The sequence below is a fragment of the Prunus persica genome, chromosome G7 (genome assembly GCF_000346465.2).
Source record: "Prunus persica cultivar Lovell chromosome G7, Prunus_persica_NCBIv2, whole genome shotgun sequence".
In the NCBI taxonomy this organism is placed as follows: domain Eukaryota; kingdom Viridiplantae; phylum Streptophyta; class Magnoliopsida; order Rosales; family Rosaceae; genus Prunus; species Prunus persica.
Genome location: NC_034015.1, coordinates 10,362,874 through 10,389,890, shown reverse-complemented (window position 1 = coordinate 10,389,890; position 27,017 = coordinate 10,362,874). Strand labels below are relative to the sequence as shown.

The 27,017-nt window shown below is 38.5% G+C and overlaps 3 protein-coding genes and 1 long non-coding RNA gene across 5 annotated transcripts; 2 read left to right on the top strand and 2 right to left on the bottom strand.

The window, feature by feature from the left end:
* Positions 279–8,829, top strand: LOC18770415. Of its 2 annotated transcripts, none has more exons than XM_020569439.1 (9): positions 279–1,159; positions 1,801–2,908; positions 3,153–3,431; positions 3,572–4,540; positions 4,643–5,320; positions 5,459–6,247; positions 6,368–6,949; positions 7,077–7,691; positions 7,952–8,829. In XM_020569439.1, the coding sequence occupies exons 1-9, from the start codon at positions 636–638 to the stop codon at positions 8,486–8,488; spliced, it is 6,081 nt and encodes a 2,026-aa protein (XP_020425028.1). In that variant the 5' UTR covers positions 279–635; the 3' UTR covers positions 8,489–8,829. The 2 variants fall into 2 exon arrangements, with proteins under 2 accessions (XP_020425028.1, XP_020425027.1); XM_020569438.1 differs by having other exon boundaries at positions 6,368–6,997.
* On the bottom strand, positions 2,301–9,232 carry LOC109950481. The gene is made up of 2 exons (XR_002272743.1): positions 8,897–9,232; positions 2,301–2,893 (listed from the first exon to the last, which is right to left on the bottom strand). It is a non-coding gene; the product is annotated as an uncharacterized LOC109950481 (long non-coding RNA).
* LOC18770585 (TMV resistance protein N) lies at positions 10,754–14,320 on the top strand. Its single transcript, XM_020567904.1, has 4 exons — positions 10,754–11,285; positions 11,848–12,949; positions 13,063–13,341; positions 13,434–14,320. Exons 1-4 carry the CDS (start codon positions 10,768–10,770, stop codon positions 13,935–13,937), a joined length of 2,403 nt encoding a protein of 800 aa, XP_020423493.1. The 5' UTR covers positions 10,754–10,767; the 3' UTR covers positions 13,938–14,320.
* LOC109950384 lies at positions 21,614–22,600 on the bottom strand. The gene is made up of 2 exons (XM_020568959.1): positions 22,123–22,600; positions 21,614–22,041 (listed from the first exon to the last, which is right to left on the bottom strand). The coding sequence occupies exons 1-2, from the start codon at positions 22,598–22,600 to the stop codon at positions 21,614–21,616; spliced, it is 906 nt and encodes a 301-aa protein (XP_020424548.1).

The following is a 27,017-nucleotide window of genomic DNA, read 5'->3' as shown; positions in this document are numbered from 1 at the left end:
GTCTCTCTCTAAATTTAACAGAATTGGAGGGAAATTGCTTTAAAATATAAGCATTTTCAAATCTCTCTCTAATTAATGGTGGCAATGATTATGCCTTCCATTGTTGACTGACTAAAGGCATGTGAACCTGGAAGTCCATGAAAGTAGTCAACGAAAGTCCATCGTTCACACTTCACACGATCAGTTTTCATATGTTTTTTTGTTTGCTTTCTGGTTCCACACCATTTTTTGTACACCAGAAATCAAACAAGTTGGCATAAAATAAGAGTAACAGATCGTATTTACACGAGAAAATCAAAGGAGCTCACTAAAAAAAAAAATATAATTAGTTGTCATCATATGATAATTCAGAGTTAGAGGCTGGACTAGGGTATATAACTAAAATAAGATGGCTGAAGCCTGCTGCTCTTTTGGCTGTTTGGCTATAAAGTTCCAAATCTTTTTGACTAAAAGAATACTAACCTTGGATTCTACTTAGACTAATTAATCAGGTTGAGCTGTGAGTATTTATTGTCTTATATTGCACTCTGTCAGATCAGCTACCAAGCTAGTTGGTTCTGCAAACACTTGTAAGTACCTTGCAAAAGCTTCCATTACCAGATAACAGCGGGTTGGTTACTGATTTAGTCACTCCAATGGCCGATCCCATGACCACCCAAACCTCCTCAGCATTGCCTCCTCCTCCGACTCGTCCACTGGAATACGAGGTGTTCCTCAGTTTTCGAGGTTTTGACACTCGAAAAGGTTTTACTGACCATTTGTACAAGGCTTTGATTCGTAACGGAATCCACACTTTCAGGGATGATGAACAACTGAAGAGTGGAAAACCCATTTCAAGGGAACTCTTCAAAGCAATTGAAGAATCGAAAATTTCAGTCATCATTCTTTCAACAAACTATGCGACCTCCACATGGTGTCTGGATGAACTTGCGAAAATGGTTGAACTGGCAGCAAACAATGATTCCAGATTGATTTTGCCCGTGTTCTACAACGTGACGCCATCCGAAGTACGAGAGCAAACTGGAGATCATTTTAAAAAGGCATTCGCTCAACATGATAAAGATTTTGAAGGTGAGCCAGGAAAGGTGGCAATGTGGAAGAACTCTCTCACTGCAATAGCCAAACTCGAAGCCGAAGGATTTGATCTGACAAATTTTAGGTAAGGCTGGTTCTTTTAATATGTATGATCTGACAGATTTTAGGTAAGGCTGGAAAAATCTATCAAGTATCATGGTCTAAGCTTTTTTCCTAATAATATTTTTATTGGTTTTACTTGTTAGAGCTAGGAATAGCATGGAACAACAAAAACTTTAAAACTTTAAAGTTCCTTAAAACGAAATAGTACCCAAACGAGCCTTAGCTAGCTTTCAATAGAAATCCATTTAGTATTAAAGTAGCAAGGCGTCAATGGAAGGCTTGAAGCTCAATTATATTGAAGAATTCAAGGAGAGATTCACTAATAAAGGACCCTATACACTACATTAGTAATCAGAGTTGTGTCTAGGGAGTGTTTGATCGTGAGATCAAACTAGCTAGATTGATCAAATATTGTATAAAGTCTACAAGAGTATCACTCAAAGAAAAACTCTATAATAGGCCACATAAATCAAAACCGAATACCCCATTTTATTAAAGTACAGGAGAAGTCCACATGACATTAGAAGGGTGCATGTTGAGAGCCCGGAAATCTAACTACAAGTATAGTATGACTAGAAAACACAACAAGTTTTACATTTTTTCGTCTTTAATTATGAGGTATACTGACCCAAATACTGAACAGAATGCTAAAACTTTTTGCAGATACGAGACAGATATGATTGAAAAGATAGTTGAACGTATTTTTGGTGTGTTGATTAAAACATTCTCAAATGATGATTTAAAGGACTTTGTTGGAATGGATCGTGTAAATGAAATTAAATCCAAAATGAGTTTGTGTATGGGTTCAGAAGAAGTTCGTGTAATAGGGATTTGTGGGATGCCAGGGATTGGTAAGAGTACTGTTGCAAAAGCTCTTTCTCAAAGAATTCGCAGTCAATTTGATGCTATCAGTTTCATTTCTAAGGTTGGAGAGATATCTAAAAAAGAAGGCTTATTTCATATCAAAGAACAACTTTGTGATCACTTGTTGGATAAGAAAGTAACCACAAAGGATGTCGATGATGTGATATGTAAGAGATTGCGTGACAAACGGGTGCTTATAATTCTTGACAATGTGGATGAATTAGAACAAATAGAAGCTATAGCTGGAAGTGACAGTGCAGGCTTATCCAATCGGTTTGGTAAGGGAAGTAGAATCATCGTAACCACAACAGATGAAAGGTTGTTGATAGATTATAACCCAGAAATATACACAATTGAGAAACTTACTCCGGATCAAGCTCTTCTTCTCTTCTGTCGGAAAGCCCTCAAAACAGACCATCCCACGGATGCTTTTAAGAAGTTGTCTAACGAATTTGTAGATTACATTGATGGTCATCCATTGGCTCTTGAAGTTTTCGGTCACTCATTATGGAAAAGAGAAGAAGATTATTGGTCTACCAAATTGAAGTCTTTAAAAGATAAAGGCTACTCCGGTGAGAAGAAAATTATTGGTGTTCTTAAAGCAAGTTTTGATGGATTAGAGAATCAAGAACAGCAGGACATGTTTCTGGACACTGCATGTTTCTTCAAAGGCGAGGATGTATGTCGTCTAGAAAAGATATTTGAAAGTTGTGGCTACTATCCAGGCATCAACATAACCATCCTTTGTGAGAAATCTTTAGTAAGCATCGTAGGGGGAAGATTGTGGATGCATGATTTACTACAGAAAATGGGCAGAGGACTTGTTCTAGGAGAATCCAAAAAGGAAGGAGAACGCAGCAGATTGTGGCATCATACAGATGCCCTTCCTGTACTGAAGAAAAACAAGGTGAGAAGTTTAGAAGAATCATACAGCACTCCCTAATAAATGCATTTTGACTTCATCATCACTAATATTTAATGAATTTTGAAAAACAAATGTGCTTTCAAATGCCTATGTTGCACATTTACTTAGATTAAAATGTTTTTTATTTAATTTCAAGATAACATGTCCACTTTATTTGAATTTTGAATTTTTGGTTTTTTGTTGCTAATAGTCTATGATATAAATATTTTTCTACTATGGCTATTAGGGGACAGATGCTGTTCAAGGTATTTTCCTAAGCTCGCCTCAGCCAGACAAAGTACACTTGAAGAAAGATCCATTCTCAAACATGGACAATCTAAGATTGTTGAAGATTTACAACGTGGAATTTTCTGGATGCCTTGAATATCTTTCAGATGAGTTAAGCTTATTGGAATGGCACAAATGTCCTTTAAAATCTCTGCCTTCAAGTTTCGAACCCAACAAACTTGTTGAACTGAACTTGACTCGAAGCGAAATTGAGGAATTATGGGAGGACATTGAGAAAGTAAGATTATTTATTCTGTCCATTTCTTAGGTTGAATTTGTTTATCAAGTTAACTCAACCTTAGCCTATGGTATGAATTTGTTTATCAATTATATACTACTTTTGTTATTATTATTTTATTTTTATGAATTTCTTTACAGCCCTTGGAAAAGCTGGCGGTATTAAACCTTAGTGATTGTCAAAAGTTGATCAAGACCCCTGACTTCGAGAAAGTCCCAAACCTTGAGCAGCTAATCCTTAAAGGTTGTACAAGCTTGTCTGCTGTTCCCGACGATATCAACTTGAGATCTCTCACAAATTTCATTCTTTCGGGATGTTCCAAACTCAAAAAGCTTCCAGAGATTGGGGAGGACATGAAACAATTAAGGAAGCTTCATTTAGATGGGACAGCAATAGAAGAGCTACCAACATCAATCAAGCATTTGACTGGCCTTACTCTGATCAATCTTAGAGACTGCAAGAACCTTTTGAGTCTGCCAGACGTCATTTGTACTAGTTTGACATCACTTCAAATACTCAACGTCTCAGGTTGTTCCAATCTTAATGAGTTACCAGAAAATTTAGGGAGTTTAGAATGTCTACAGGAGCTCTATGCAAGCAGGACAGCTATACAAGAGCTACCAACATCAATCAAGCATTTGACTGACCTTACTCTGCTCAATCTCAGAGAATGCAAGAACCTTTTGACTCTGCCAGATATCATTTGTACTAATTTGACATCACTTCAAATTCTCAACCTCTCAGGATGTTCGAATCTTAATGAGTTACCAGAGAACTTGGGGAGTTTAGAATGTTTACAAGAGCTTTATGCTAGCAGGACTGCTATAAGCCAAGTACCTGAAAGCATCTCTCAGCTGTCTCAGCTTGAAGAACTTGTTTTGGATGGTTGTAGCATGCTTCAATCATTGCCACGACTTCCATTTAGTATAAGAGCTGTAAGCGTACAGAATTGTCCTCTCCTGCAGGGAGCACATTCAAATAAAATAACAGTGTGGCCTTCAGCTGCAGGATTTAGTTTTCTAAGTCGCCAAGGAAATAACGACATAGCTCAGGCGTTTTGGTTACCTGATAAACATCTATTGTGGCCATTCTATCAAACATTCTTTGAGGTCATATCTCTCTCTCTCTCTCTCTCTCTCTCTCTCTCTCTCTCTCTCTCTCAAATTAACTTTTTTTTATTTAAATTATCTTTCTTTTACTTCTATTTATAGGGTGCCATTCAGCGTGGTGAAATGTTTGAATATGGTTATCGATCAAATGAAATTCCAGCATGGTTGAGCCGTCGGAGTACTGAATCCACCATAACAATCCCGCTACCTCATGATTTAGATGGTAAGAATAAATGGATAAAACTTGCTCTATGCTTTGTTTGTGAAGCAGCCCAGAAGGATGATAGTTTGGAAGATGAACCAGAATTTGTTGAGGAATTGGGATTCAAATTGAATCGCAATCACCGTATTGAACTATGTACAACTGAAGATCCTCATGAACGTCTCCTTGAGCTTGATTACCGTGATTGCAATTGCGCTGGACCATTTATACATTGGTGCTTTATACCACAGAGTGACCTTGCAGAAAGTTCAAATAAACGCTTGATCCAAGCTACAATTACACCTGATAGCCCAGGGACAAAGGTTAGAGGGTGTGGGGCGAGTCTCATATACTTGGAAGATGTGCCCAAATTCGTCCAGAAATTGAATAAACACTATAGTTATTGCTATCACGGCTATCAGATTGAACAAGAAGAAGATGGTATGAGAAGTATTCCGTCCACAAGCAGGGTTCAAACTGAACAAGAAGAATTACAGGAACAAGAAACTACTACTTCAACCCGGATTGCAGGTCAATTGAGAAGAAACGTGGAGTCATTGCTTGAAAAACTATTTGAGGTACTCTCTCTCTCTCTCTCTCTCTCTCTCACACACACACACACACACACACACACACACACACACACACACAAACACACAAAAAGAATGATGCCTGAATTACTGATATCATGGGTTACCATACATATCTTTGTCCAGGGATTACAGCAGGGCCTTCCGAATCTCTATGATTATGGTTTTATTTTTTGTCTACGAGAAAGATTACTGTGGTTTAGTGAACAAAGCAGTACACCTGCATGCACAGTAAACTTATGTCTTCCTCCAAATCTGCACAATGATGAGAAATGGGCAGGACTTTCTCTCTACGTTGTCTATGCTCTGCCTCCAGGTCTTCCACTTTTCCGCACTTTTTACGAGTGTCAGTTGTATACACCTGTTGAGGCTGTGGGCCATGAGCAACTGATGCATCGCCTAATGTTATTTTCCCCCTGGGATGACAATGTGGGGTCACATCGACTCCTCATTATTCATATACCACGAGTACGCTTTCCCGAACGTCTGAATCGCTGTCATTTCATTCAGGCTTTATTTGGATGTAGAACTCCAGGTGTGGAGGTTGAAATGTGTGGGATGCGTCTAGTATACAACCAAGATTTGAAAGGGTTAATCCAAACAATTACCCGTTGCACCAATGATCGGCCTGCTTACTACGGAACTGGTGATTTTACCGATACCAAGAAATATAAGGGAATTAGTTTGGGAGTTACAAGTTTGCTAACGAATCTGCTTGCAGCAGCCAAATCCAGCGAGCACAGCTCTGTCAGCGAAGTTTGTCCTCCTTGCATGCCAATAGATTTCCGTCAAGAAACTTATTCTGCTGAGGACTCCCAACATGAAAGAAAAACAAGACCAATTCGTCCACCACAGGACTTTGGCAGTTCCTTTGATCCTACCAACAACATGAGCTCAGATCAGAATCAGCTCCTGGTAAAGATTTAATTTGAGCCTTTGCTCTGTCTGTCTCTGTCTCTGTCTGTCTGTCTGCCTCTCTCTCTCTCTCTCTCTCTCTCTCTCTGTGGATCCTGATATCTCTCTTATATTTTGCAGGACTTTGAACGTGACTTGAAATATAATTCTTGTTTCCCTCCAAATGAGATTGTAGAGTGGTTCAGGCATCAAAGCAGTGGCCCCTCTGTAAAAATCCCTCTACCATCAAATCTATGTGAAGACACCAACTGGATAGGACTAGCTTTATGTGCATACTTTTCAGTCCTTGACCACTCAACTACTGACCTTGACAATTTGAATCCTGAAATTTCTCACAACCTTACATGTCTATTGGAAACTGATGAAAGTTGTCTGGAATCTCTCCATGGCTATTGCACCAACAGTCAAGAATTCGAGTGGTTGTATCGTATGGGAGGATTCATTTGGCTGTCCTATATACCACGATGCTGGTTTTCAGATCAGTTGAAAGAACGAGGCCACCTGGAGGCTTCGATTGGAAGCGATCGTGGAAGCTTGGGTGTGCATAGGTGCGGGCTTCGTCTTATATATCTGGAAGATGAGGAAGGGCTTAAGGAGACCATAATGCACTGCATGACCTCCTTGTCTGATATTAATCAAGGAAAAGATAAGCAATACCAGAACTGCGAGGTAGGATCATCTAGTATAACTGGCAGCAACGTTGTACATCCCCCTCTTGAAAGATCAGAGAAGCCCAATGATAAGAAATGGGTATGATTCTCTCTCTCTCTCTCTCTCTCTCTCTCTCTCTCTCTATTTATATATCTGACACCTTGTCTCTCCCCTACAGAACTTTGGTTGTCACTCGATGTATAATTTTTGTTTCCCTTCAAGCATCACTCTGGAGTGGTTTGGGGATCAAAGCAGTGGCTCCTCGATAAGAGTCCCACTACCACCACATTTATATAGTGCCACTAATTGGATAGGATTGGCTTTATGCGCATCCTTTTCAATCATGGAGAACCCAACTGCCGACCTAGACAATTTGAATCCAGAAATTTCTCACCACCTAATATGTCACTTGGAGTCAGACAGAGGTACAATAGAACCTCTCCATGACTATTGTACCACCAACGAAGAATTCCAATGGTTGCCTTTTGGAGGATTCATTTGGGTATCTTATATACCACGAGTGTGGTTTTCAGATCAGTTGAATGAATGTGATGTCCTGGAGGCTTCATTTGCAAGTGATCACGAAGCATTTATTGTGCATGAGTGTGGGCTACGTCTTGTATATCAGCATGACGAGGAAGAGATTAAGCAGACCATATTGCACTATATGACGTCGTTGTCAGATAAGAAAGTAAAAAATAAGCAATGCCCCACGGGAGAAGCGGTATCATCTAGTAGGCCTAGCAGCTATATTGTGAAACCTCATCTCAAAAGATTAGGAAGGCCTAGTTGGGTATGACTTGCTCCCTCCGTCCCTCTCTCCCTCTCTCTCTCTCTCTCTCTCTCTCTCTCTCTCTCTCTCTCTCTCTCTCTCTCCCTCTTCTCCCCCCTCTCCCCCCCCCCCCCCACCAAAAACACACACACATATATAACACCTTGACATCTTGTCTCTCTTTTACAGGACTTTGATCGTCACTCCATATATAACTCATTTACACACACACACATATATGTATATATAAAATACATTGATACCTTGTCTCTCTTTTACAGGACTTTGATCGTCACTCCATATATAACTCATGTTTCCCTTCAAGCATAACTCTAGAGTGGTTTGGCCGTCAAAGCAATGACTCCTCGGCAACAATCTTGCTACCACATAATCTAAACTTAGACAGCAATTGGATAGGATTAGCTGTATGTGCATACTTTTCAGTCCTGGAGCATCCAACTGTCGACATTGACAATTTGGATATTCCAGCAATTTCTCACCACCTTATATGTAATTTGGAATCAGATAGAGACAGTCTAGAATCTTTGCATGACTACTGCACCGCAAACGAAGAATTCCTATGGTTGCATTTCGGAGGATTCGTTTGGGTATCCTATATACCACGAGCATGGTTTTCAGATCAGTTGAATGAGTGTGGTGTACTAGAGGCTTCAATTGCAAGCGATCATGAAGCCTTTAGTGTGCAAAAGTGTGGGCTCCGTCTTGTCTATCAGCACGACGAGGAAGAGTTTAAGCAGACCATATCTCGTTCTCAGATAAGAAAGGGAAAAATAAGCAACACCATCACCGCCCGTTGAACAGGATCAATGACAATAAGGGTAAACTAAATACTGGGATAACTTCTCCTCATGTATTTGGTTAGCAGATTTTGCTACCTTGGGAACTCCTTCTCAATATATTGATGAAGTCAAGCACTCATCCAGTTCTTAGTCGAAGTCCATTACGAAAGTCATAATCTTTTACTGGTTGAATGAATTACAGAGTGGTTAGCTTTTTTTCTATTAAAAAAAGTGGGTTGATTAAGTATTTGATCATTATATGCGTTTCCACAGCTTAATTGGGTAATTTAGGTTAGTTACTAAATGCTGTTCTTCTTTTGAAGCAAAACCAGGGCAAAATAAATACGAATTCATACAAATCAAAATGCATATGACAGTGGGAACCAAAAGATATTCAATAAATAAAAAGATCAAATTTTGACATACCGGATGTCGGCGAGCTGAAGATTGAGGACGCCCATGATTATTTCTTCAACCCTCAAAATTTGTCTGCTACAGAAGCTATGGCTTCCGTTGAAGAACTCTATCAAGTATCAGGACAAACTGAGCCAGAGAAGGAGGGTCCTTCAATCCATTGGCAAAGATTGCTGCACGTGACCTCAGGATTTTATACATTGAAATTCTCTCTTTCAGCTGAGTTAACTGGAAATCGGGGAACCCGGGAAACATTGTTCCTCTGTTTGGGAAAAAATTTAAGTAATGAACAACAACTAGACCTGGCAACTTGTTTTAACTTGTCAAATTGGACTAATTAGTCTAGTTAAGTTTTGGTGTTCAGTGTTCAGGTTTTATTTTCGCTCTTGTTTTTTCAAAACTGAAAACATATTTGACAATAGATTTCGTTTTCAGTTTTTTAAAAAGTTATCAGTTTTCAAAATCACCCTTATTTTTTTAAACAACTTGAAAATATTTTGATTTTTGATTTATTATTATTATTATTATTATTTTTTTTGCGTTTCTTTGTCATTCACCAAATTTACATCACTATACATGCATTGCACTTCAGTTAACAAAATTCGATATTTGGAACCTCTCGACTTGGCCCGACTGCTAGACTCTTGTGTTCAGCTGCAGACCCAATTCAAGCTTCAGACCTCTAAATCCAAAATTCTCCACAAATTCATCATAACTCCAAAAAAAAATTAATCGAAAATGCTATAAACTCTTTGTAACATGCACTTTCATTCTATGATCTCAAATTTCCCTAGTGACATGAGTTAGCCGAAAAGTTGAAACGATCTAAAGAGAATCACTCTTGAAAATAACTTTTTTGTAATCCCTTTCTATTGCCATAGTTTACTCGAATGGGTGTTAACCGACATGACTCCTAAGAGCACCCATCAAACTCAACCAATTCCGGAATTATGAGTGAAAAACACAAACAACTCATAGAATTTTTGGACTTTATTGACCAAAAAAAGACCAAGAATAAAAATATAAAACGCTAATAAACGAAATAATAAACATTGCTAATCTTCCTTCGAGACATGACATAGAGAGTGCCACCTAGTCACTCGATATCCCCAACACACCAATCAACAATAGATCTACCATGATAACACCCCCCTACGCGCACACATCCAAAGCCAGCTCAGATTCGTGGCACGAATAATAAATCTGTCAAAAAAGACCATATCGACATAAATCCACCAAAAATTAAAGAACACTGAGAATTGGGGGGAAAACCCCCCTAAATCTTAATCTCTCTCTCTCTATCTCTCTTTGTGGGCTATGGTTTTTTTGTCTAAAAAAAATGCAACTTTTGAATGTGTTGGGATATAGCGAAAGTGAAAAAGATAGTTCCTCGTCATATTCCTCCAATGAAATCCTTCCCATATGGAATTGGAGGGAAATTGCTCTCATATGTACGCATTTTCATCTCTCTCTTTAATAAATATATGGTATGGGCATGTGGACCCGCCTCTTGAGAAGTGGCACGAGTCCATCGTTCACACTATAATTTTTTATCTTTCTTTGGTCTCAGGTTCCACGCTATCATTTTACACCAGAAAATCAAACAAGTTGGCATAAAATAAGAGTGAGAGATCCCCCTTAAAATAAGATGACTGAAGCCTCCTGCTCTTTTGGCTGTTTGCCTAATAATATTCCCAATCTTTTGATTAAAAGGAAGCTAATCTTGACTTAGACTAATTAATCTCTGATTATTTAGTGTCCTGTTCATTCAAGCCTTATATTGCACTCAGCTACCAAGTTAGTTTTGGTTCTGCAAATAATTTTAAGTAGCCAAAGCTTCCATTGCCAGGTCGCAGGTTGGTTACTGATTTAGTTTTTCTCCAATGGCCGATCCCATGACCACCCAAACCTCCTTAGCTTTGCCTCCTTTCTCCACCCCTCCACCGAAATATGAGGTGTTCCTCAGTTTTAGAGGCTTCGACACTCGAAAAGGTTTTACTGACAATTTGTACAAGGCCTTGATTCACTACGGAATCCACACTTTCATGGATGCTGAACAGCTCGAAAGTGGAGAACCCGTTTCAACGGAACTCTTCAAAGCAACTGAAGAATCGGAAATATCAGTCATCATTCTTTCAACAAACTATGCAACCTCCACATGGTGTCTGAATGAACTTGTCACTATGGTTGAACTTGCGGAAAACAACGAGTCCAGACTGATTTTGCCTGTGTTCTGTGGCGTGACGCCATCCGAAGCACGAAAACAGATTGGAGTTCATTTTGAAGAGGGGTTTGCTCAACATAAAAAAGATTTCGAAGGAGAGCCAGGAAAGCTGGCAAGGTGGAAGAAATCTCTCACCGAAATCGCCAACCTCTCAGGATATGATATAAGAAATTACAGGTAAGGCTGCTGCTTTTTATTATGTATTTTCTTTTTTGGGGTAAACATTTCAGTTATATCTTTTTCACAGTAGATGTTGGTCAAAACTAGCTCCTTTGATCAAATACGGATCCACAGATCACTTTCCACATAGTCATATTCCAAGAAAGTTAAAAAACAAAAGCAACAGAAGAAACAGATAGATAAAAAACATGCTGTATTGTATTTGGATACATGCTAAGTGTTTGTAGAATTATGAAATGGCGAAGAACTACATCCGTAGAAACTGAATTTATCATGTTTCATAAATTCGCTATCTGCTAGATGTCTATAAAAACCTGCCAACCTCTATGTCAAAAGTCCAAAACAGTCTATCACTCAAGTAAAAACTACGTAGTAGTCCATACAAATCTAAATCGTAAACACCTTTTTCTTAGAGTACAGGTGAAGTCCGCATAACATTAGAAGGGTTTATGTTGAGAGGCCGGAAAACTAGAAAACATGATAAGTTTTAGATGTTTTCGTCTTTAGTTATTACTTGGATTGACCAAACACTTGACATAAAGCTGTAACCTTTTTGCAGAAACGAGACAATGGTGATTGAAAAGATAGTTGAACGTATTTTTGGTGTTTTGATTAACACATTCTCAAATGATTTAAAGGACTTTGTTGGTATGGATCGTGTAAACGAAATTAAATCCAACATGAGTCGTATAGGGACTGATGAAGTTCGTGTAATAGGGATTTGTGGGATGCCAGGGATTGGTAAGAGTACCATTGCAAAAGCTCTTTCTCAAAGAATTCGCAATCAATTCGATGCTTTCAGTTTCATTTCTAAGGTTGGAGAGATATCTAGAAAAAAGAGTTTATTTCATATCAAAGAACAACTTTGTGATCACTTGTTGAATAAGCAAGTGACTACAAAGAATGTTGATGATGTGATACGTAAGAGATTGTGCAACAAACGGGTGCTTATAGTTCTCGACAACGTGGAGGAATTTGAACAAATAGATGCTGTAGCTGGAAATGATGGTGCAGAATTATCTAGTCGGTTTGGTAAGGGTAGTAAAATCATCATTACCACAGCATATGAAAGGTTGTTGATAAATTATAATCCAAAAATATACACAATAGAGAAACTTACTCAAGATGAATCTCTTCTTCTCTTCTGCCGGAAAGCATTCAAAAAAGACCATCCTATGGATGGTTATGAGAAGTTGTGTTACGAATTTCTGGATTACGCTGATGGTCTTCCTCTGGCTCTTGAAGTTTTCGGTAACTCCTTACTGAACAGAAGTGTAGAAGATTGGTCTAGTAGATTGGCTTCTTTAAAAGATGATAACTACTCTGGTAAGAACAAAATTGTTAATTATCTTAAAGCAAGTTTTGATGGATTAGAGAATCAAGAACAGCGGGAAATATTTTTGGACATTGCGTGTTTCTTCAAAGGCGAGGATGCATGCCGTGTAGAAAAGATATTTGAAAGTTGTGGCTACTATCCAGGCATCAATATAAACATACTCTGTGAAAAATATTTAGTGAGTATCGTAGGAGGAAAATTATGGATGCACAATTTACTACAACAAATGGGCAGAGAAGTTGTTCGTGGAGAATCCAAAAAGGAAGGAGAACGCAGCAGATTGTGGCTTCATACAGATGCCATTAATGTACTGAAGGGAAATAAGGTGAGAAGTTTAGTAGAATCATACACTACTCTCTAATATTTAATGAAATTGACAAGCCAGTTTGCTTTCCAATGCTTATGTTTCAATTTATATTTTTCTACTATGGCTATTAGGGGACAGATGATGTTCAAGGTATTTTCCTAAGCTTGCCTCATCCAGACAAAGTACACTTGAAGAAAGACCCATTCTCAAACATGGACAATCTAAGATTGTTGAAGATTTACAATGTGGAATTTTCTGGATGCCTTGAATATCTTTCAGATGAGTTGAGCTTCTTGGAATGGCACAAATATCCTTTAAAATCTCTGCCTTCAAGTTTTGAACCCGATAAACTTGTTGAACTGAACTTGTCTGAAAGCGAAATAGAGCAATTATGGGAGGAAATGGAGAGGGTAAGATTACTTACTCTGTCCATTTCATAAGTTGAATTTGTTTATCAAGTTAAGTCTTTCAGAGAAAGCTTTTTATGTTAAATTCTTTGCAGCCTTTGGAAAAGTTGTTGATACTCAACCTAAGTGATTGTCAAAAGTTGATCAAGACCCCTGACTTCGACAAAGTCCCGAACCTTGAGCAGCTAATCCTTAAAGGTTGTACAAGCTTGTTTGAGGTTCCTGACATTATCAACTTAAGATCCCTCACAAATTTCATTCTTTCGGGATGTTCCAAACTCGAAAAGCTTCCAGAGATTGGTGAAGACATGAAACAATTAAGGAAACTTCATTTAGATGGGACAGCAATAGAAGAGCTACCAACATCAATCAAGCATTTGACTGGCCTTACTCTGCTCAATCTCAGAGACTGCAAGAATCTTCTGAGCCTCCCAGACGTCCTTTGTGCTAGTTTGAGATCACTTCAAGTTCTCAACCTGTCAGGGTGTTCGAATCTCGACAAGCTGCCAGAGAACTTAGGGAGTTTAGAATGTTTACAGGAGCTTGATGCAAGCAGGACAGCTATACAAGAGCGCTACCAACATCAATCAAGCATTTGACCAGCCTTACCCTCTCTAAGCTGAAAGACTGCAAGAACCTTTTGGGTCTTCCAGACGTCATTTGCACTGTTTTGACATCACTTCAAATTCTCAACGTCTCAGGGTGTTCAAATCTTAACGAGTTACCCGAGAACTTGGGGAGTTTAGAATGTTTACAGGTGCTTGATGCTAGCGGCACTGCTACAAGCCAAACCTGAAAGCATCTCTCAACTTTGTCAGCTTGAAGAACTTGCATTGAATGATTGTAGCAAGCTTCAATCATTGCCACGGCTTCCATTTAGTATAAGAGCCGTAAGTGTACATAATTGTCCTCTGCTGCCGGAAGCACATTCAAATAAGACAACGGTGTGGCCTTCAGCTGCTGCCGGATTTGGTTTTCTAAATCGCCAAAGAAATTGTAAAGTGAAAAATGGAGAATATTTTCTCTGTTGAATGAATAAATCATACAGGACAATTCAAGGAATATAAAAGATACACGAGGAGCTATTCTAAGTAACTAACTAATCTAGGCTAGAAATCTGGTATGACCCACACAACGTGGTGTGCACTACAAGTAAATACATAAATACAGAAGTTAAGGGACTCCCCCTCAAGTTGGAGAATGAATGTTGCGAAGTCCCAACTTGGTGCTCATTAACTGGAAGTTATTTCTTCCCATTGCCTGCGTAAAAATATCAGCTAGTTGAGCACGTGAAGGAACATGTGAAGTAGAAATGAAGCCAGCTAGTAATTTTTCACGAACTACGTGACAATCAATCTCAATATGCTTTGTTCGTCATGAAACACAGGGTTCGTGGCAATGTATAATACAGCCTGATTGTCACAGTGTAATGGCGCAGGCGCATATTGTGACACCTGCAAATCTTGTAGAATATAATGCAACCAAGTTAATTCCAAACAAGTTGTAGCCATAGCGCGATATTCTGCCTCTGCGGATGATCATGACACATTAGTTTGTTTCTTGGATTTCCATGAAACTAGAGAGTCTCCCAGAAAAATATAGTATCATGTGACAGACTGCTTGGTGGTAGGGCATCCTACCCAATCAGAGTCACAGAAAGCTTTCAACTTAAGATTACTGGAAGAAGGGAAGAGCAAACCTTGGCCAGGTGTGCCTTTAACAAATCTCAAAGTCTGCACTGAATATACCAAGTCTGGCCTGGTTACTGTAAGATAGATTAATTTCCCAACTAGTCTCCTATATCTAGTAGGATCATTAAGCAAATCACCTTATGTAGGTGAGAGTTTCAAATTCTGCTCCATAGGAAAGGTTTCAAGTCGTGCTCCCAATAGGCCTGCATCTTGCAATATATCCAAGGCAAATTTCCGTTGAGACATAAAGATGCCTTTTTGAGAACGTGACACTTCAATGCCAAAAAAGTATTTCAGATTACCAAGATCCTTGATACGGAATTGACGCAAGAGAGAATCTTTGAAAAGTTGGATTTCTTGCGCATCATTCCCTGTAACAAGTATGTCATCGACATAAATCAATATGCCAACAAATGATGTACCTTTTACTTTGGTGAAAAGTGAATAATCTGCCTTGGATTGTCGAAAACCTACGTTCTGAATAACTTGCGAGAAGCTTGTTCGAGGCCATACAGTGACTTGTTAAGTCGACATACCAAGTTCTCCACCTGTCGGCAAAGACCTGGAGGAGGAACCATATGAACCTCTTCGTCAAGATCGCCATGAAGGAAGGCATTTTGGACATCCAACTGATGGAGAAACCAATTACGAGAAGCGGCAATGGCTAGTATGCAGCGGAGAGTAGTGAGTTTGGCAGTGGGAGAAAAGGTTTCAAGATAATCCACACCTTCAACTTGAGTATAACCTTTGGCAACGAGACACGCTTTGTAGCATTCAATGGTGCCATCAGAGTTATATTTAATACAATAAACTCATTTGCAACCGATGGGTTTTTAACAGGTAGGAAGGGGCACAAGAGACCAAGTATTGTTGAGGGCAAGGGCATCCAACTCAGCCTGTATGGCAGCACACCATTGAGGATCTGAAATTGCTTGATCATAGGTGGAGGGTTCAATGTGACCTGAAATGTGAGCTAAAAAAGAACGATGGGATGGGAAAAAATGAGAGTAAGAAAGAAAGTTAGAAAGAGGATATTTTGTACTGATAGGATTTTTAGTACCTGTGCAAACAGGGTTAAAATCACATAAAATACTTGCAAGAATACAAGGCTATTGTAGTATAAATGCTCATGCAAGGTCGTCGTCCCCAAAGATTGTTTGACTAATTTGTAATTAAACTAAATCTTAATTAATAACTAAAATAGATTTTATCAAAGATTTGAAGTTTATGAATTTGAAAAGATTAAATTAACAGTAAAAGAAATCTGAAAGTTGAGAAATAATAACAGCAAAAAAGAAAAACGTTTTCTTTTTAAAGACTAACAATTTATAGAAAACTAGGGCTTACCATTACCGTCACAATCCTATGCAATTCTATCAATTACTTATGAATTTCCACATATATGCTTTGAAGGTTAGGTTTTCCTAATGCATATTTTCCTTGTGATGTTCAAGCGAAAACGTATATCTAACATGCAATCCGTTTGTGATGTTCAGATCAAATATAAACATGCAAGACTCATTAAGCTTTGTGAAAACCCTTTGAAAAATCATGCAATCCTTAAGAGCGTGATGTTCGCCTTAAGTGAACTTACAACTACTAATCACAAGAAGCCATCCTCAATTTTCAGGGTGATGTTCCAATAGAAATTGCATCAAATTACTTGTCTACATATCCTAATGGTGATCAGTCATTAAAATAGATAGATAGTTTTAAACGCAGTGATTAATTATTCAAAGCAAACATGCATACATTCATAAGCAAATTAATAAAATTACATATTCATGCTAAGGCTTATGGCCTCGCCCTAGCAATTTGAATTAGTTACACATACTCATAATTAAAATAAAAGAAAATATCATTCGAATGAATATGAATAAAAATACCTTGAAGTAGAAGCTCTTCAAAAACCCTAGCCAAAGTCTCTGTTTTCTCCATAATTGCATAAAAGGAAACTAATTCAAAAACCCTAAACCACAAGGAAACTAATTTAAAATAAAATAATACTAGGATATAAAATCCAAATTGGATTAGGAGAATCTGCCCACAATCTACCCATCCACGTTTTGGCCTCAAATCTCCTCCAAATCCGGCCCAAGATGGCTTGTTTTAAAGATAAAAATATTCTGAACACTTCTCCAGAAGGTTACGAACCCATCCAAAGTCATCTTGGGCTCCAAAAACACAAGCCCAAAATGTCACTATTCCAGCACCACGCACTGCTCCTTTATTTTATTTCCAGAAATTAACCGCTTGGTAGAAAAATCTGAAATGTTGATACGATCAAGCTAAGTGACTCACATACGTCCTCCAACTAGAATTACTCCAAAATTCGTCCATTTGATTACGTTTTGCTCCAGATAGAGTCGAAAGTCCTATATTGAAAATATAATTCAAAATATCAAAGCTCTTTCAAAATATTAACCAAAATATACTAAGAATGAAGTTAAATATATAATATAAAATTGACTCATCATGTACCTGTAGGAATTGACGTCGGTTCAGAAGATTGGTCAGGAGAAACAATAGCATGAGAGAGATGGTAGTCATGATGCCACGCATGTGCATATTTGGTGCAAGTAGAGATACGAAGAGGAGCAGTGGGGTTGGGTGGAGAGGGCAACAAATCAGTGGCAGGGATAAGCCTGGTGGTGTCGGGTCAGGGAGAGGAACCTAGTTCAGGTGGGGTGGGAGCCGAGTCAGAGGTAGTGGAAGATGGGGGGTCTACAGGGGCAAAGTCAAAAGAAGTAGGATATGGTGGGTCCACAAGTATAGAGGGTGCCGGTTGGTTGCGGGCTTGGTGGTTATGTGGCATTGGTGTGGGCTTGGCAGGCCCAGAGGAAGAAGGAATGTCAGTTTGGGGTAGTGGCAGGACAAAGGAAGGAGTAGGAGAATGAATTTGATAAGGAAAAATATTTTCAAAGAAGTGGACGTCCCTACTAGGGGTGGGCACGGTCCGGATTGGTTCGGTTTTACTCTCAAACCACAGCTGAACCAATAAGAAAATAACGGTCCGGTTTGGTTCGGATTAGCCTAAAATCATAATGGAAACCGAACCAATCCAAACCACTTGTAATCGGTTTGGTTCGGATTGGTTCGGCCGGTTTGTGCCTAACACAAAACCATGCATTTTTTAACCTGCTCTTACATTATAATGCTAACATTTTGCCATTATATCATTCCATTCCATTCCATTCCATCAAAGGCTAATACAACATCATTCCATTTATTCAAAGGTTGTCCAATGTCTAGCATGCATCTAAGTTCACAATTTCCATCAAAACAAACATATACAAAATTTGCATTAACCAAGTAGCATTAAATTTACTCATTGCATTCATCACAATACAAACAAATGAAAAGCTTTTATCACAGAGAGGTAAATACTTTTATCACAGAGGTGGAGTTTGAATGCGTATGAAATTATGAAATGGACCCATTAATTAAGATAGATAGAGTAAGAAGAGCCACACAACACAAAGAGCAAACACACATAGTAGAGATAGAAAGAGAGGGAAATACAAGCACACACAAATAACTGGGATATGCAAATTAGAAGATCAAAACGTGCACCAACATTCAGATACGCGGACTCACAAAACGCACACAAACCTTGCCACATGTAAACTAAATTAAATAAATAATAAATTGATTTATAATCGGTCCGGTTCGGTTTAGGACAGTTTTTAAAACTCTCAAACCACAGCTGAACCAAACCTAACCGGTTCGGTTTGGTTTTTCAAAATGTTGACTTTTTCTTTGGTCAAAACCAAACCAAACCAATCCAATATAATCGGTTCGGCCGGATTGACCGGATCGGCCGGATTGATGCCCACCCCTAGTCCCTACTAACAAGGAATTTTTTGTGATCCATATCATAAAGTTTGTAACCTTTTTGACCTGTTGGATACCCGATAAAGACACAACGATGAGTACAAGAATCAAATTTATGAGATGGATGGACAACAGTAGCATAGCTAAGACAACCAAAAACACGAAGGTGAGAGAGAATAGGTAAACGATTATAGAGAATCAAAAGGACTTTTATTAGATAATAAGGGAGTGGGTAAACGTTTTATAATGAAGACAGCGGTAAGACACATTCACCCCAAAAATGTAATGGGATATTGGATTGAAAACGAAGAGCATGGGTGATATTTAATATGTGGTGGTGTTTGCGTTCTACCACACTATTTTGTTGTGAAGTATAAATGCAAGAGAGTTGAAACTCTGCCATGTGAGAGAAATAAAGGTTGCATGGAAAGAAATTCAGAACCATTGTCAGAACGGGTTGTTTTAATGGAGAAATTAAATTGAGTTTGAACAAAAGCAATGAAATTTTTGAGAAGATATTGAGTGTCAGTGCATCTATTAAAATCATCCACAATAATTAAAAAAAAAAAAAAAAGAGCACCGCAATGAGATTTAATGCATTGCGGCCCCCAAATATCATAATGTAATAATTGAAAAGGAAACTTGGAAGTAATATTACTTGAAGGGAAAGGAATCCAAGTCTGTTTGGCCACAGGATAGACATCACAAGTATTGTCAAAAGGAACAGAAATAAAAGGAAACAATTTATGGAGGAGTTGGAGACGAGCAGGTGATGGGTGGCCAAGCCGTTGATGCCAAAGATGAGAAGACGGTGGGATGTGACAAGAAATTGGTGATGGTGAAGGCGGTGACATGTAGTATAGACCACCACTTTATTTACCTCAACCAATCATCTTGCCCGTAATCAAGTCCTGCAAGACACAAAATGTGAAGACCCATATTTTAAAAAAATATGAAGAATAAATATTTGGCTACCTATTTAGTTATATATTTAAATTGATTGTACATATAGTTGTTTTACCATTTTAATAATTATATGTATTTTATTATATTAAATATGTATGTAAGAAGCATGAGGTGGATAACATAAGCTGGAGGTGGCACCATTCCTTGGTTGCTTAAGGGACGTGTAAACACATAAGGTTGTTGTCTTGCTATCCAAGTGCTATCTGGCTTTACTTCATCAAAATATTATCCTAATACCAAATGTTAGCACTTATCTCCAACCTCCAAACATACCAACCAATGATAGAAGGATAGTTGCCTTGCCGACTTTATTCTAGTATAAATAGGATTACAAGTTGTTTACTACTACAAACATGCAACGTGAGAGAGAAAGAGAGAGGTGATGAAATTCTTGGAGGAGATATAGGGTTTAGTTTGTATTTTCTTAAATTGGAGCAATGATTTGGAATCGAGGTAGGGATTTTTGGGTGACATTTTACAAAGATTGATCTAATTAAATTTCATGAGCAATATATTATGCATGATATTATAATTTGATTAATATTGACATGTTCATATGTTATTGGTGATGGCTGGAATTCTTGGGTTGATAAAGAAATTATGGAAAAGAGGGTAATGGGAAGGTTCTTTTGTGTAGTTGAGTCTAACCATTGTAGGGACCAAGTCCAGGCAAGCCCGTGTGCACAGTAGATTAGGAAATCGGAGGTATAATTGTCGATTGGGTGATTTGGGCTTGGAGATCAATGGTGTAAACAAGATGACTAGCAAAAAGGGAATTATGGGATAACTGAGATGGGTGTTAGTTTATGTAATGGGGCATTCGGAATCACAGTGGTAAAATGCATGGTATGGGACATGCAGGTTTGCTTGCCCTATTATATAAATTAACGGGTTGGGTAGAATTGAAGAGCATTCATGCATTATCATTATTATTATTAATATTTGGCTGTGTGATTGCATGTCACTTAATTTAGTTATATCAATCTATTGTGGTAAGTCTCATGTCCCTACTGAGCGGTGGTTGCTCATCCCTCACTTGTTTAACTTTTCAGATGAATAAGTGGGTAAGACGAGGACTAAATCAATTATGGCTGAATTAGATGAGAGTAGTAAAGCTTTATTTATTTCTTGTACAATTATAAGATTTTGGAGCTATTTTTATAAGAGACGTTTATTTTGAACCCATGTTTCGGTATTTATTTATTTTATTTTAATTTTTATTTTCTCATGCACCGGGTGCGGGGTTTTCACATACCCCTGGTTCGGGGCGTGACACAAAAATCAGGAAATAAGATGATGCAACAACGCAATGATTTAGTGACTTTACTGTCAGATAGAAGATTCAAATTGAAAGATGGAACATGAAGAACTTCTGTGAGAGTAATGTCCTTGTTAAAAAGAATTGTGCCTATGGAATCAATGGGTACAGATGAGCCTATAGGTAAATTAACGGAGGGTACATGTGAGGGATTTTTGTCAACAAAACAAAAGGAGTCAGATGTAATGTGATCCGTAGCTCCACTATCAAGAATCCAAAGATGAGAAAAAATGGAATTAATGGAAGGGAGAGAAGGATTAAACAGACCTGCCGCATTAGCAAAAGCAGTGGAGTTGTCAGATAATGAAGGGGTGGAAAATTTTACCATAGCAGCTGTAAGTTGTTTGCACTGTTCATCAGTGAGCCCAAAGAGAACAGATTCCAAATTGGAGGCCGACTGGGTCGGTGGCATGGTGTGACCCATTGCCATTGGACCGCTTGGACTAGTGGAAGGGAGCTGACTGGCCTATTGCACTGAAGAGGAATTGGCGTCCACTTGATGGGCTGTTGGTGTTTGTCGCGTACTAGAATTACCACCATAGTTGCACCCAGAGATACGGTTGCTGCCAGAGTTACTGCCAGTCGAAGAAGTAGCTTTTCTGTCACCACGATGAAGTTTGTGCCTGGGTGGGTACCCGTGCAACGTGTGACAGGTTTCAACAGTATGGTAGTCGCGATCGCAGTAACTACAATGGAGAGGATTGCCGTTGGCGTCATGTCTGCGAGATCGATTTTGAGAAAAATTATTACTTTTGGTATTTCGGACGGCTGCAGCAATGGAGAAGTATTCAGTTGTGGATGAGCCAATTTCTCTTTGTTTCTCTTCTTGAGTAATCAAAGAATATGCTTTGCAGACACTTGGGAGAGGATTCATAAGTAGAATTTGACCACGCACTGTGTTATAAGAATCATTGAGACCCATTAAAAACTGCATGATGTGATCTCGATCTTTCTATTCATTCTATGTTTTCATACCACCGCAAGAACAAGTAGGAGAAAGATTATAAGAAACAAGCTTGTCCCATAAAGCCTTGAGTTTGGTGTAATATAAGGATACCGACATGGTTCCTTGAGTGTGAAAAACAATCATCTTTTGGATCTGAAAAATTCTTGGAGCGTTGCCTTGGGAAAATCTGTCTTCAAAATCTTGCCAAATTTCTCTTGCGGTTGCTGCGTAAACCACGCTATCTGCCAAGTCAGAGTCAACTGAATTTAATAGCCAGGAAAGAACCATCTTGTCACAACGGTCCCAAAGAGTGTAATCATCGGACTTCTTGGTAGATGATGGTCGTTCGATGGAGCCGTCAACGAAGCCAATCTTGTTCTTGGCAGTGAGGGCAATAACCATGGAACGTTGCCAGGTTGCATAATTGTTACCATTAAGCTTCTTGGAAACTAACAGAAGGCCTGGGTGATCAGAAGAGTGAATAAAAAGAGGGCTGGAAGACTCCATAACCGAATTTTTGTCGCGGAGGAACTTTCTTTCTCACCCATGAAAATAAATCAAGAGTCACCAGGATGGTGCTCTGATACCATGTAAAGTGAAATATGGAGAATATTTTCTCTGTTGAATGAATAAATCGTACAGGACAATACAAGGAATATAAAAGATACACGAGGAGCTATGCTAAGTAACTAACTAATCTAGGCTAGAAATCTGGTATGACTCACATAACATGGTGTTGTGTGCACTACAAGTAAATACATAATTACAGAAGTTAAGGGATTTCTTTCCTAACAGAAATGAAGACAAAGCTCAGGCGTTTTGGTTACCTGATAAACATCTTTTGAGGCCATTCTACCAAACATTCTTTGAGGTCCTCTCTCTCTCTCTCTCTCTCTCTCTCTCTCTCTCTCTCTCTCTCTCTCATGAACATAATTTTTTATTATCTTTCTTTTGTTTCTATTTTATAGGGTGCCATTCAGCGCGGTGAAAGGTTTGAATATGGTTATCGATCAAATAAAATCCCGGCATGGTTGAGCCGTCGGAGTACTGAATCCACCATAACAATCCCTCTACCTCTTGATTTAGATGGTAAGAGTAAATGGATAAAACTTGCTCTGTGCTTTGTTTATGAAGCAGCTCAGAAGCATGATAGTTTGGAAGATGTACCAGAATTTGATGAGGAACTGGGAGCAAACTTCACTCGCAATCACCGTATTGAACTCTATACAACTGAAGATCCTCATGAACGTCCCCAAGTAATTATTTACCACGACTGCAATTTAGCGGGACCATTTATACATTGGTGCTTTATACCACGAAGTGACCTTAAGGAAACTTCGAATAAACGCTTGATCCGAGCTTCAATTACACCTAACAGCCCAGGGACAAAAGTGACAGGGTGTGTGGGGTGAGCCTAATATACTTGGAAGATGTCCCCAAATTTGTCCAGAAATTGAATAAACACTATCTTGGCTATCAGCATCAACAAGAAGAAGATGGTATGAGAAGTATTCCGTCGACAAGCGGGGTTCAAACTCAACAAGCAGTACACGAATAAGAAACTACTACTTCAACCAGGATTGTAGGTCAATTGAGAAGAAACGTGGTGTCATTGCTTGAAAAACTATTTGAGGTTCTCTCTCTCTCTCTCTCTCTCTCTCTCTCTCTCTCACACACACACACACACACACACACACACACAAAAAGAATGACGACTGAATTACTGATATCATGAGTATGTTTGTCTCTAGGGATTACAGCTGGGCCTTCCGCATCTCTATGATTATGGTTTTATTTTTCCTCTACGTGAAAGATTACAGTGGTTTAGTAAACAAAGCAGCACGTCTGCATGCACAGTAAACTTAGCTCATCCTCAAAATCTGCACAACGATGAGAAATGGGCAGGACTTTCGCTATATGTTGTCTGCAGTCTGCCCCCAGGTGCTTCACTCACTACTCGCACCTTCTACGAGATTCATTTGTATACCCCTATTGAAGCTGTGGGCCATAACCAACTGATGCATCGCCTAATGGTATCTTCTCCCTTGGATGACAATGAGGGGTCACATCGGCTCCTTATTGTTCATCTCCAAGGTTCACAAAAAGTGATCTCCATCAAACTCCAATCCTTGTGGCGGGAATTTGATAATTTACTTATGAAGGACAACGAATCCATTCAAGCATTCTTCAAAAGTTTCTAGTTGTTAGTTTAAGGGAGAAGAGGTTTAGAGAAGGGTTGGTAGTGTTTGGGACAATAGCTTAACTTGGGAAGGAAAACTTTTGAAAGAGTAACGTAGTAGTTTTATTTTATTGATTGAAATAGGAAAGGTACAACGTTTTAATACTTGAGTTGGCTGATGGCTAGAGTTGGACAGCTGTAGTTTTTTAGCTTGATTACATTGAGAGGCTATAGGCTTATTTATAGGAATACTTAGTCGGCAACTTTGCTTTGGACAATTCGGTTGCACAGTAACCGACTTTTCCAAAGTCATTTCAGCCACAAATTGTCTTCTAATTCTAGATTTCTCTAGTTATAATACATTATATAATTAGTAGGTGTTATAAATCTAGAGAGAAATTGGAGAGAATTGAGATATAGAGAAAGTATAGAAACTGATTTCTATTCATTCAATGTTTGTTTCCAATCTCATCTGTGTCTGTGTATTACAAAGAGAAGGGTGAACCATTTTATAGACAAAGCTCCTTTCATTGGAGGTGGGCTCCACCTTATTATTTACAACACTCCCCCTTGGAGACCACAAATGATACGGAATATGCCTCGTTAAAAACCTTGCCAGTAAAAACCCAGTGGGACAAAAAACTGGTCGAAGGGAAAAAGAGTACATAACCATGCGTAACATAAAATTCTGTGTATATTGACACGCGTGTGACACTGCCTCGTTAAAACCTTGCCAGGAAAAACCCAGTGGGATAAAAACCTGGACGAAGGAAAAAGAGTACAATGTGTAAGGTCTTTCTTGACAGCACGCTCCCCCTGATGCTTGGCAAAATATTTTTAAGCCATTCTGTTGATTATCTTTCTGAATATCATAGTTGACACTGCTTCTGTGAGTCAATCTTGAGCGACACTGCCTCGTTAAAACCTTACCAGGAAAAATCCAGTGGGATAAAAACCTAGATGAAGGAAAAAGAGTACAGTGTATGAAGGTCTTTATTAATACCACGCTCCCCCTGATGAATATCTCCCCCTGAAAACTTCATGACTAGCTTTTTCCAGTAAGCGACCATAGAGATTTCCAGAGTCTGCATATCTAATAACACTTGGGATATTTGTAAGTTCACTCAAAAAAAAAAAATGCTCGTATATGGTATTATGCTGAGATAACATCAAATATGCCTCACATCATCCCAAAATGATGGTGGTGGAGTTGAGCTCTATCTGGAAAATACAATGTCCGGTCCAATATACTTCCGGAAAATCCTTAGAGTGCCCAACGGATAATCCTCATAAAAATGCTTCAATACTTTCTTAGTATAAGCAAGAATCTCGTTGGCATAATGCTCGATCTTTAAGTCGAGACAAATATTTCTTGAACTCTTCAAGAGTTTCAATACGTTGCAAACATATTATAATCAATGTACTCATTGATGCAATTTATGCGTATTTAGAATTGAGTACAGGTTTTGTGCTTCAGGCACATGTCCTTCAGGGACTTGCTTCATGCAATTTCAATCCTTTCAAGGATTTTGTTTAAAGGGATTAAACTTTATGATACATTATATAGCTTTAACCCAGCTATTTATACATCTTTAGGGAATCACTACTGGTGATATGCTCTGTGCATTTAATAGCCTCTAAAGATAACATGTTGGTCTCCGTAAATGTGCAATAAGAAGGCACAATTGAATCTGTAAATATGGAGAAAACCCAATATTTCTTGTTTCTGCCAGAAACATTGTGTCATACAAAATAGGTATATTCCCTTTTATTCTGAACACCCAAGTATAACTTTCAGTATTAACATCTTTTGGGGTTCGTACTGTGGGTTTGTTCTTTCACGTTCATTCTCATCTATAATGGAATTGCCTTATTCTATTTTGGCCAATGATATTGTCGATATTTAATAATTGAACGTGGTTCCAATCAACACAGCTCATTGATGATTTGAGTAGCTACTCCAAAACCAAACATTGTCATTCATCAATTCATGATCTCATCATTCTTATTTGCACGTGCATGCATCAATTATAAGCATTTCTTTGCTTTTTGGGTACTCAAGCCACTTCATGGGGCTTTTATTATGTGAGAATGTGGATTATAACCTCCAATGGAGCGTTATTTTACAGTAGGGCGTGGATAATCTCTATTTAGAGAGTTGGAACATTTAGAACCCATATATCTGTCATGCTGCAAGCATGCCACAGATTAATACATACATGTCAATTAATTTCTGGGACTTTAACCCATACAATTTGCTACGCATTAGGCGTGCACAATATCAATATTGACATGTCAAAGGATTGTTCTTTCGGGACTTCAATCCACATCATTTGCTACGCAACAGGCGTGCATCATATTGATCACTGCTATACCCATATTCTGTTCTTATGGGACTTTAATCTGTGCAGTGTATTATCAATGTATCCAACTTGTAATCTGTAAAATTTGCATTAATAATTCATGGATACATACAAGCCATTCTTTTGGAACAGACTTATCTCCCCATTTGGTTACCTTTCAAGATATAATATCAAATAAGTATATAAGCATAAAATAACACAAGTATTTCTTACATCCTTAGGTGGGAGAAACTTTTCTCAAGTATCATTCAAGCTCGTATCGGCCCAGTAAATATAATGTAGCGCTTGATGATCTAGTTATATCCTGCAAGAGCAAAATCACAACTCTTTTCTCTGTAAATAACCCTCAGAGTTAGGATCACTTCATGGATTTTTTTTTTTT

Excerpts from the sequence above, each read along its gene's own strand:
- LOC109950384 (XM_020568959.1), bottom strand. The coding sequence starts at position 22,600 with ATGGAGTCTTCCAGCCCTCTTTTTATTCACTCTTCTGATCACCCAGGC. Across the intron at positions 22,042-22,122 it reads TCCTACTTGTTCTTGCGGTG|TGCGTGGTCAAATTCTACTT; the intron begins GTATGAAAACAT and ends CTTATAACACAG.
- LOC18770585 (XM_020567904.1), top strand. The coding sequence starts at position 10,768 with ATGGCCGATCCCATGACCACCCAAACCTCCTTAGCTTTGCCTCCTTTC. Across the intron at positions 11,286-11,847 it reads TATGATATAAGAAATTACAG|AAACGAGACAATGGTGATTG; the intron begins GTAAGGCTGCTG and ends ACCTTTTTGCAG. Across the intron at positions 12,950-13,062 it reads ATGTACTGAAGGGAAATAAG|GGGACAGATGATGTTCAAGG; the intron begins GTGAGAAGTTTA and ends TATGGCTATTAG.
- LOC18770415 (XM_020569438.1), top strand. The coding sequence starts at position 636 with ATGGCCGATCCCATGACCACCCAAACCTCCTCAGCATTGCCTCCTCCT. Across the intron at positions 6,248-6,367 it reads CAGATCAGAATCAGCTCCTG|GACTTTGAACGTGACTTGAA; the intron begins GTAAAGATTTAA and ends TATATTTTGCAG. Across the intron at positions 6,998-7,076 it reads AGCCCAATGATAAGAAATGG|AACTTTGGTTGTCACTCGAT; the intron begins GTATGATTCTCT and ends TCTCCCCTACAG.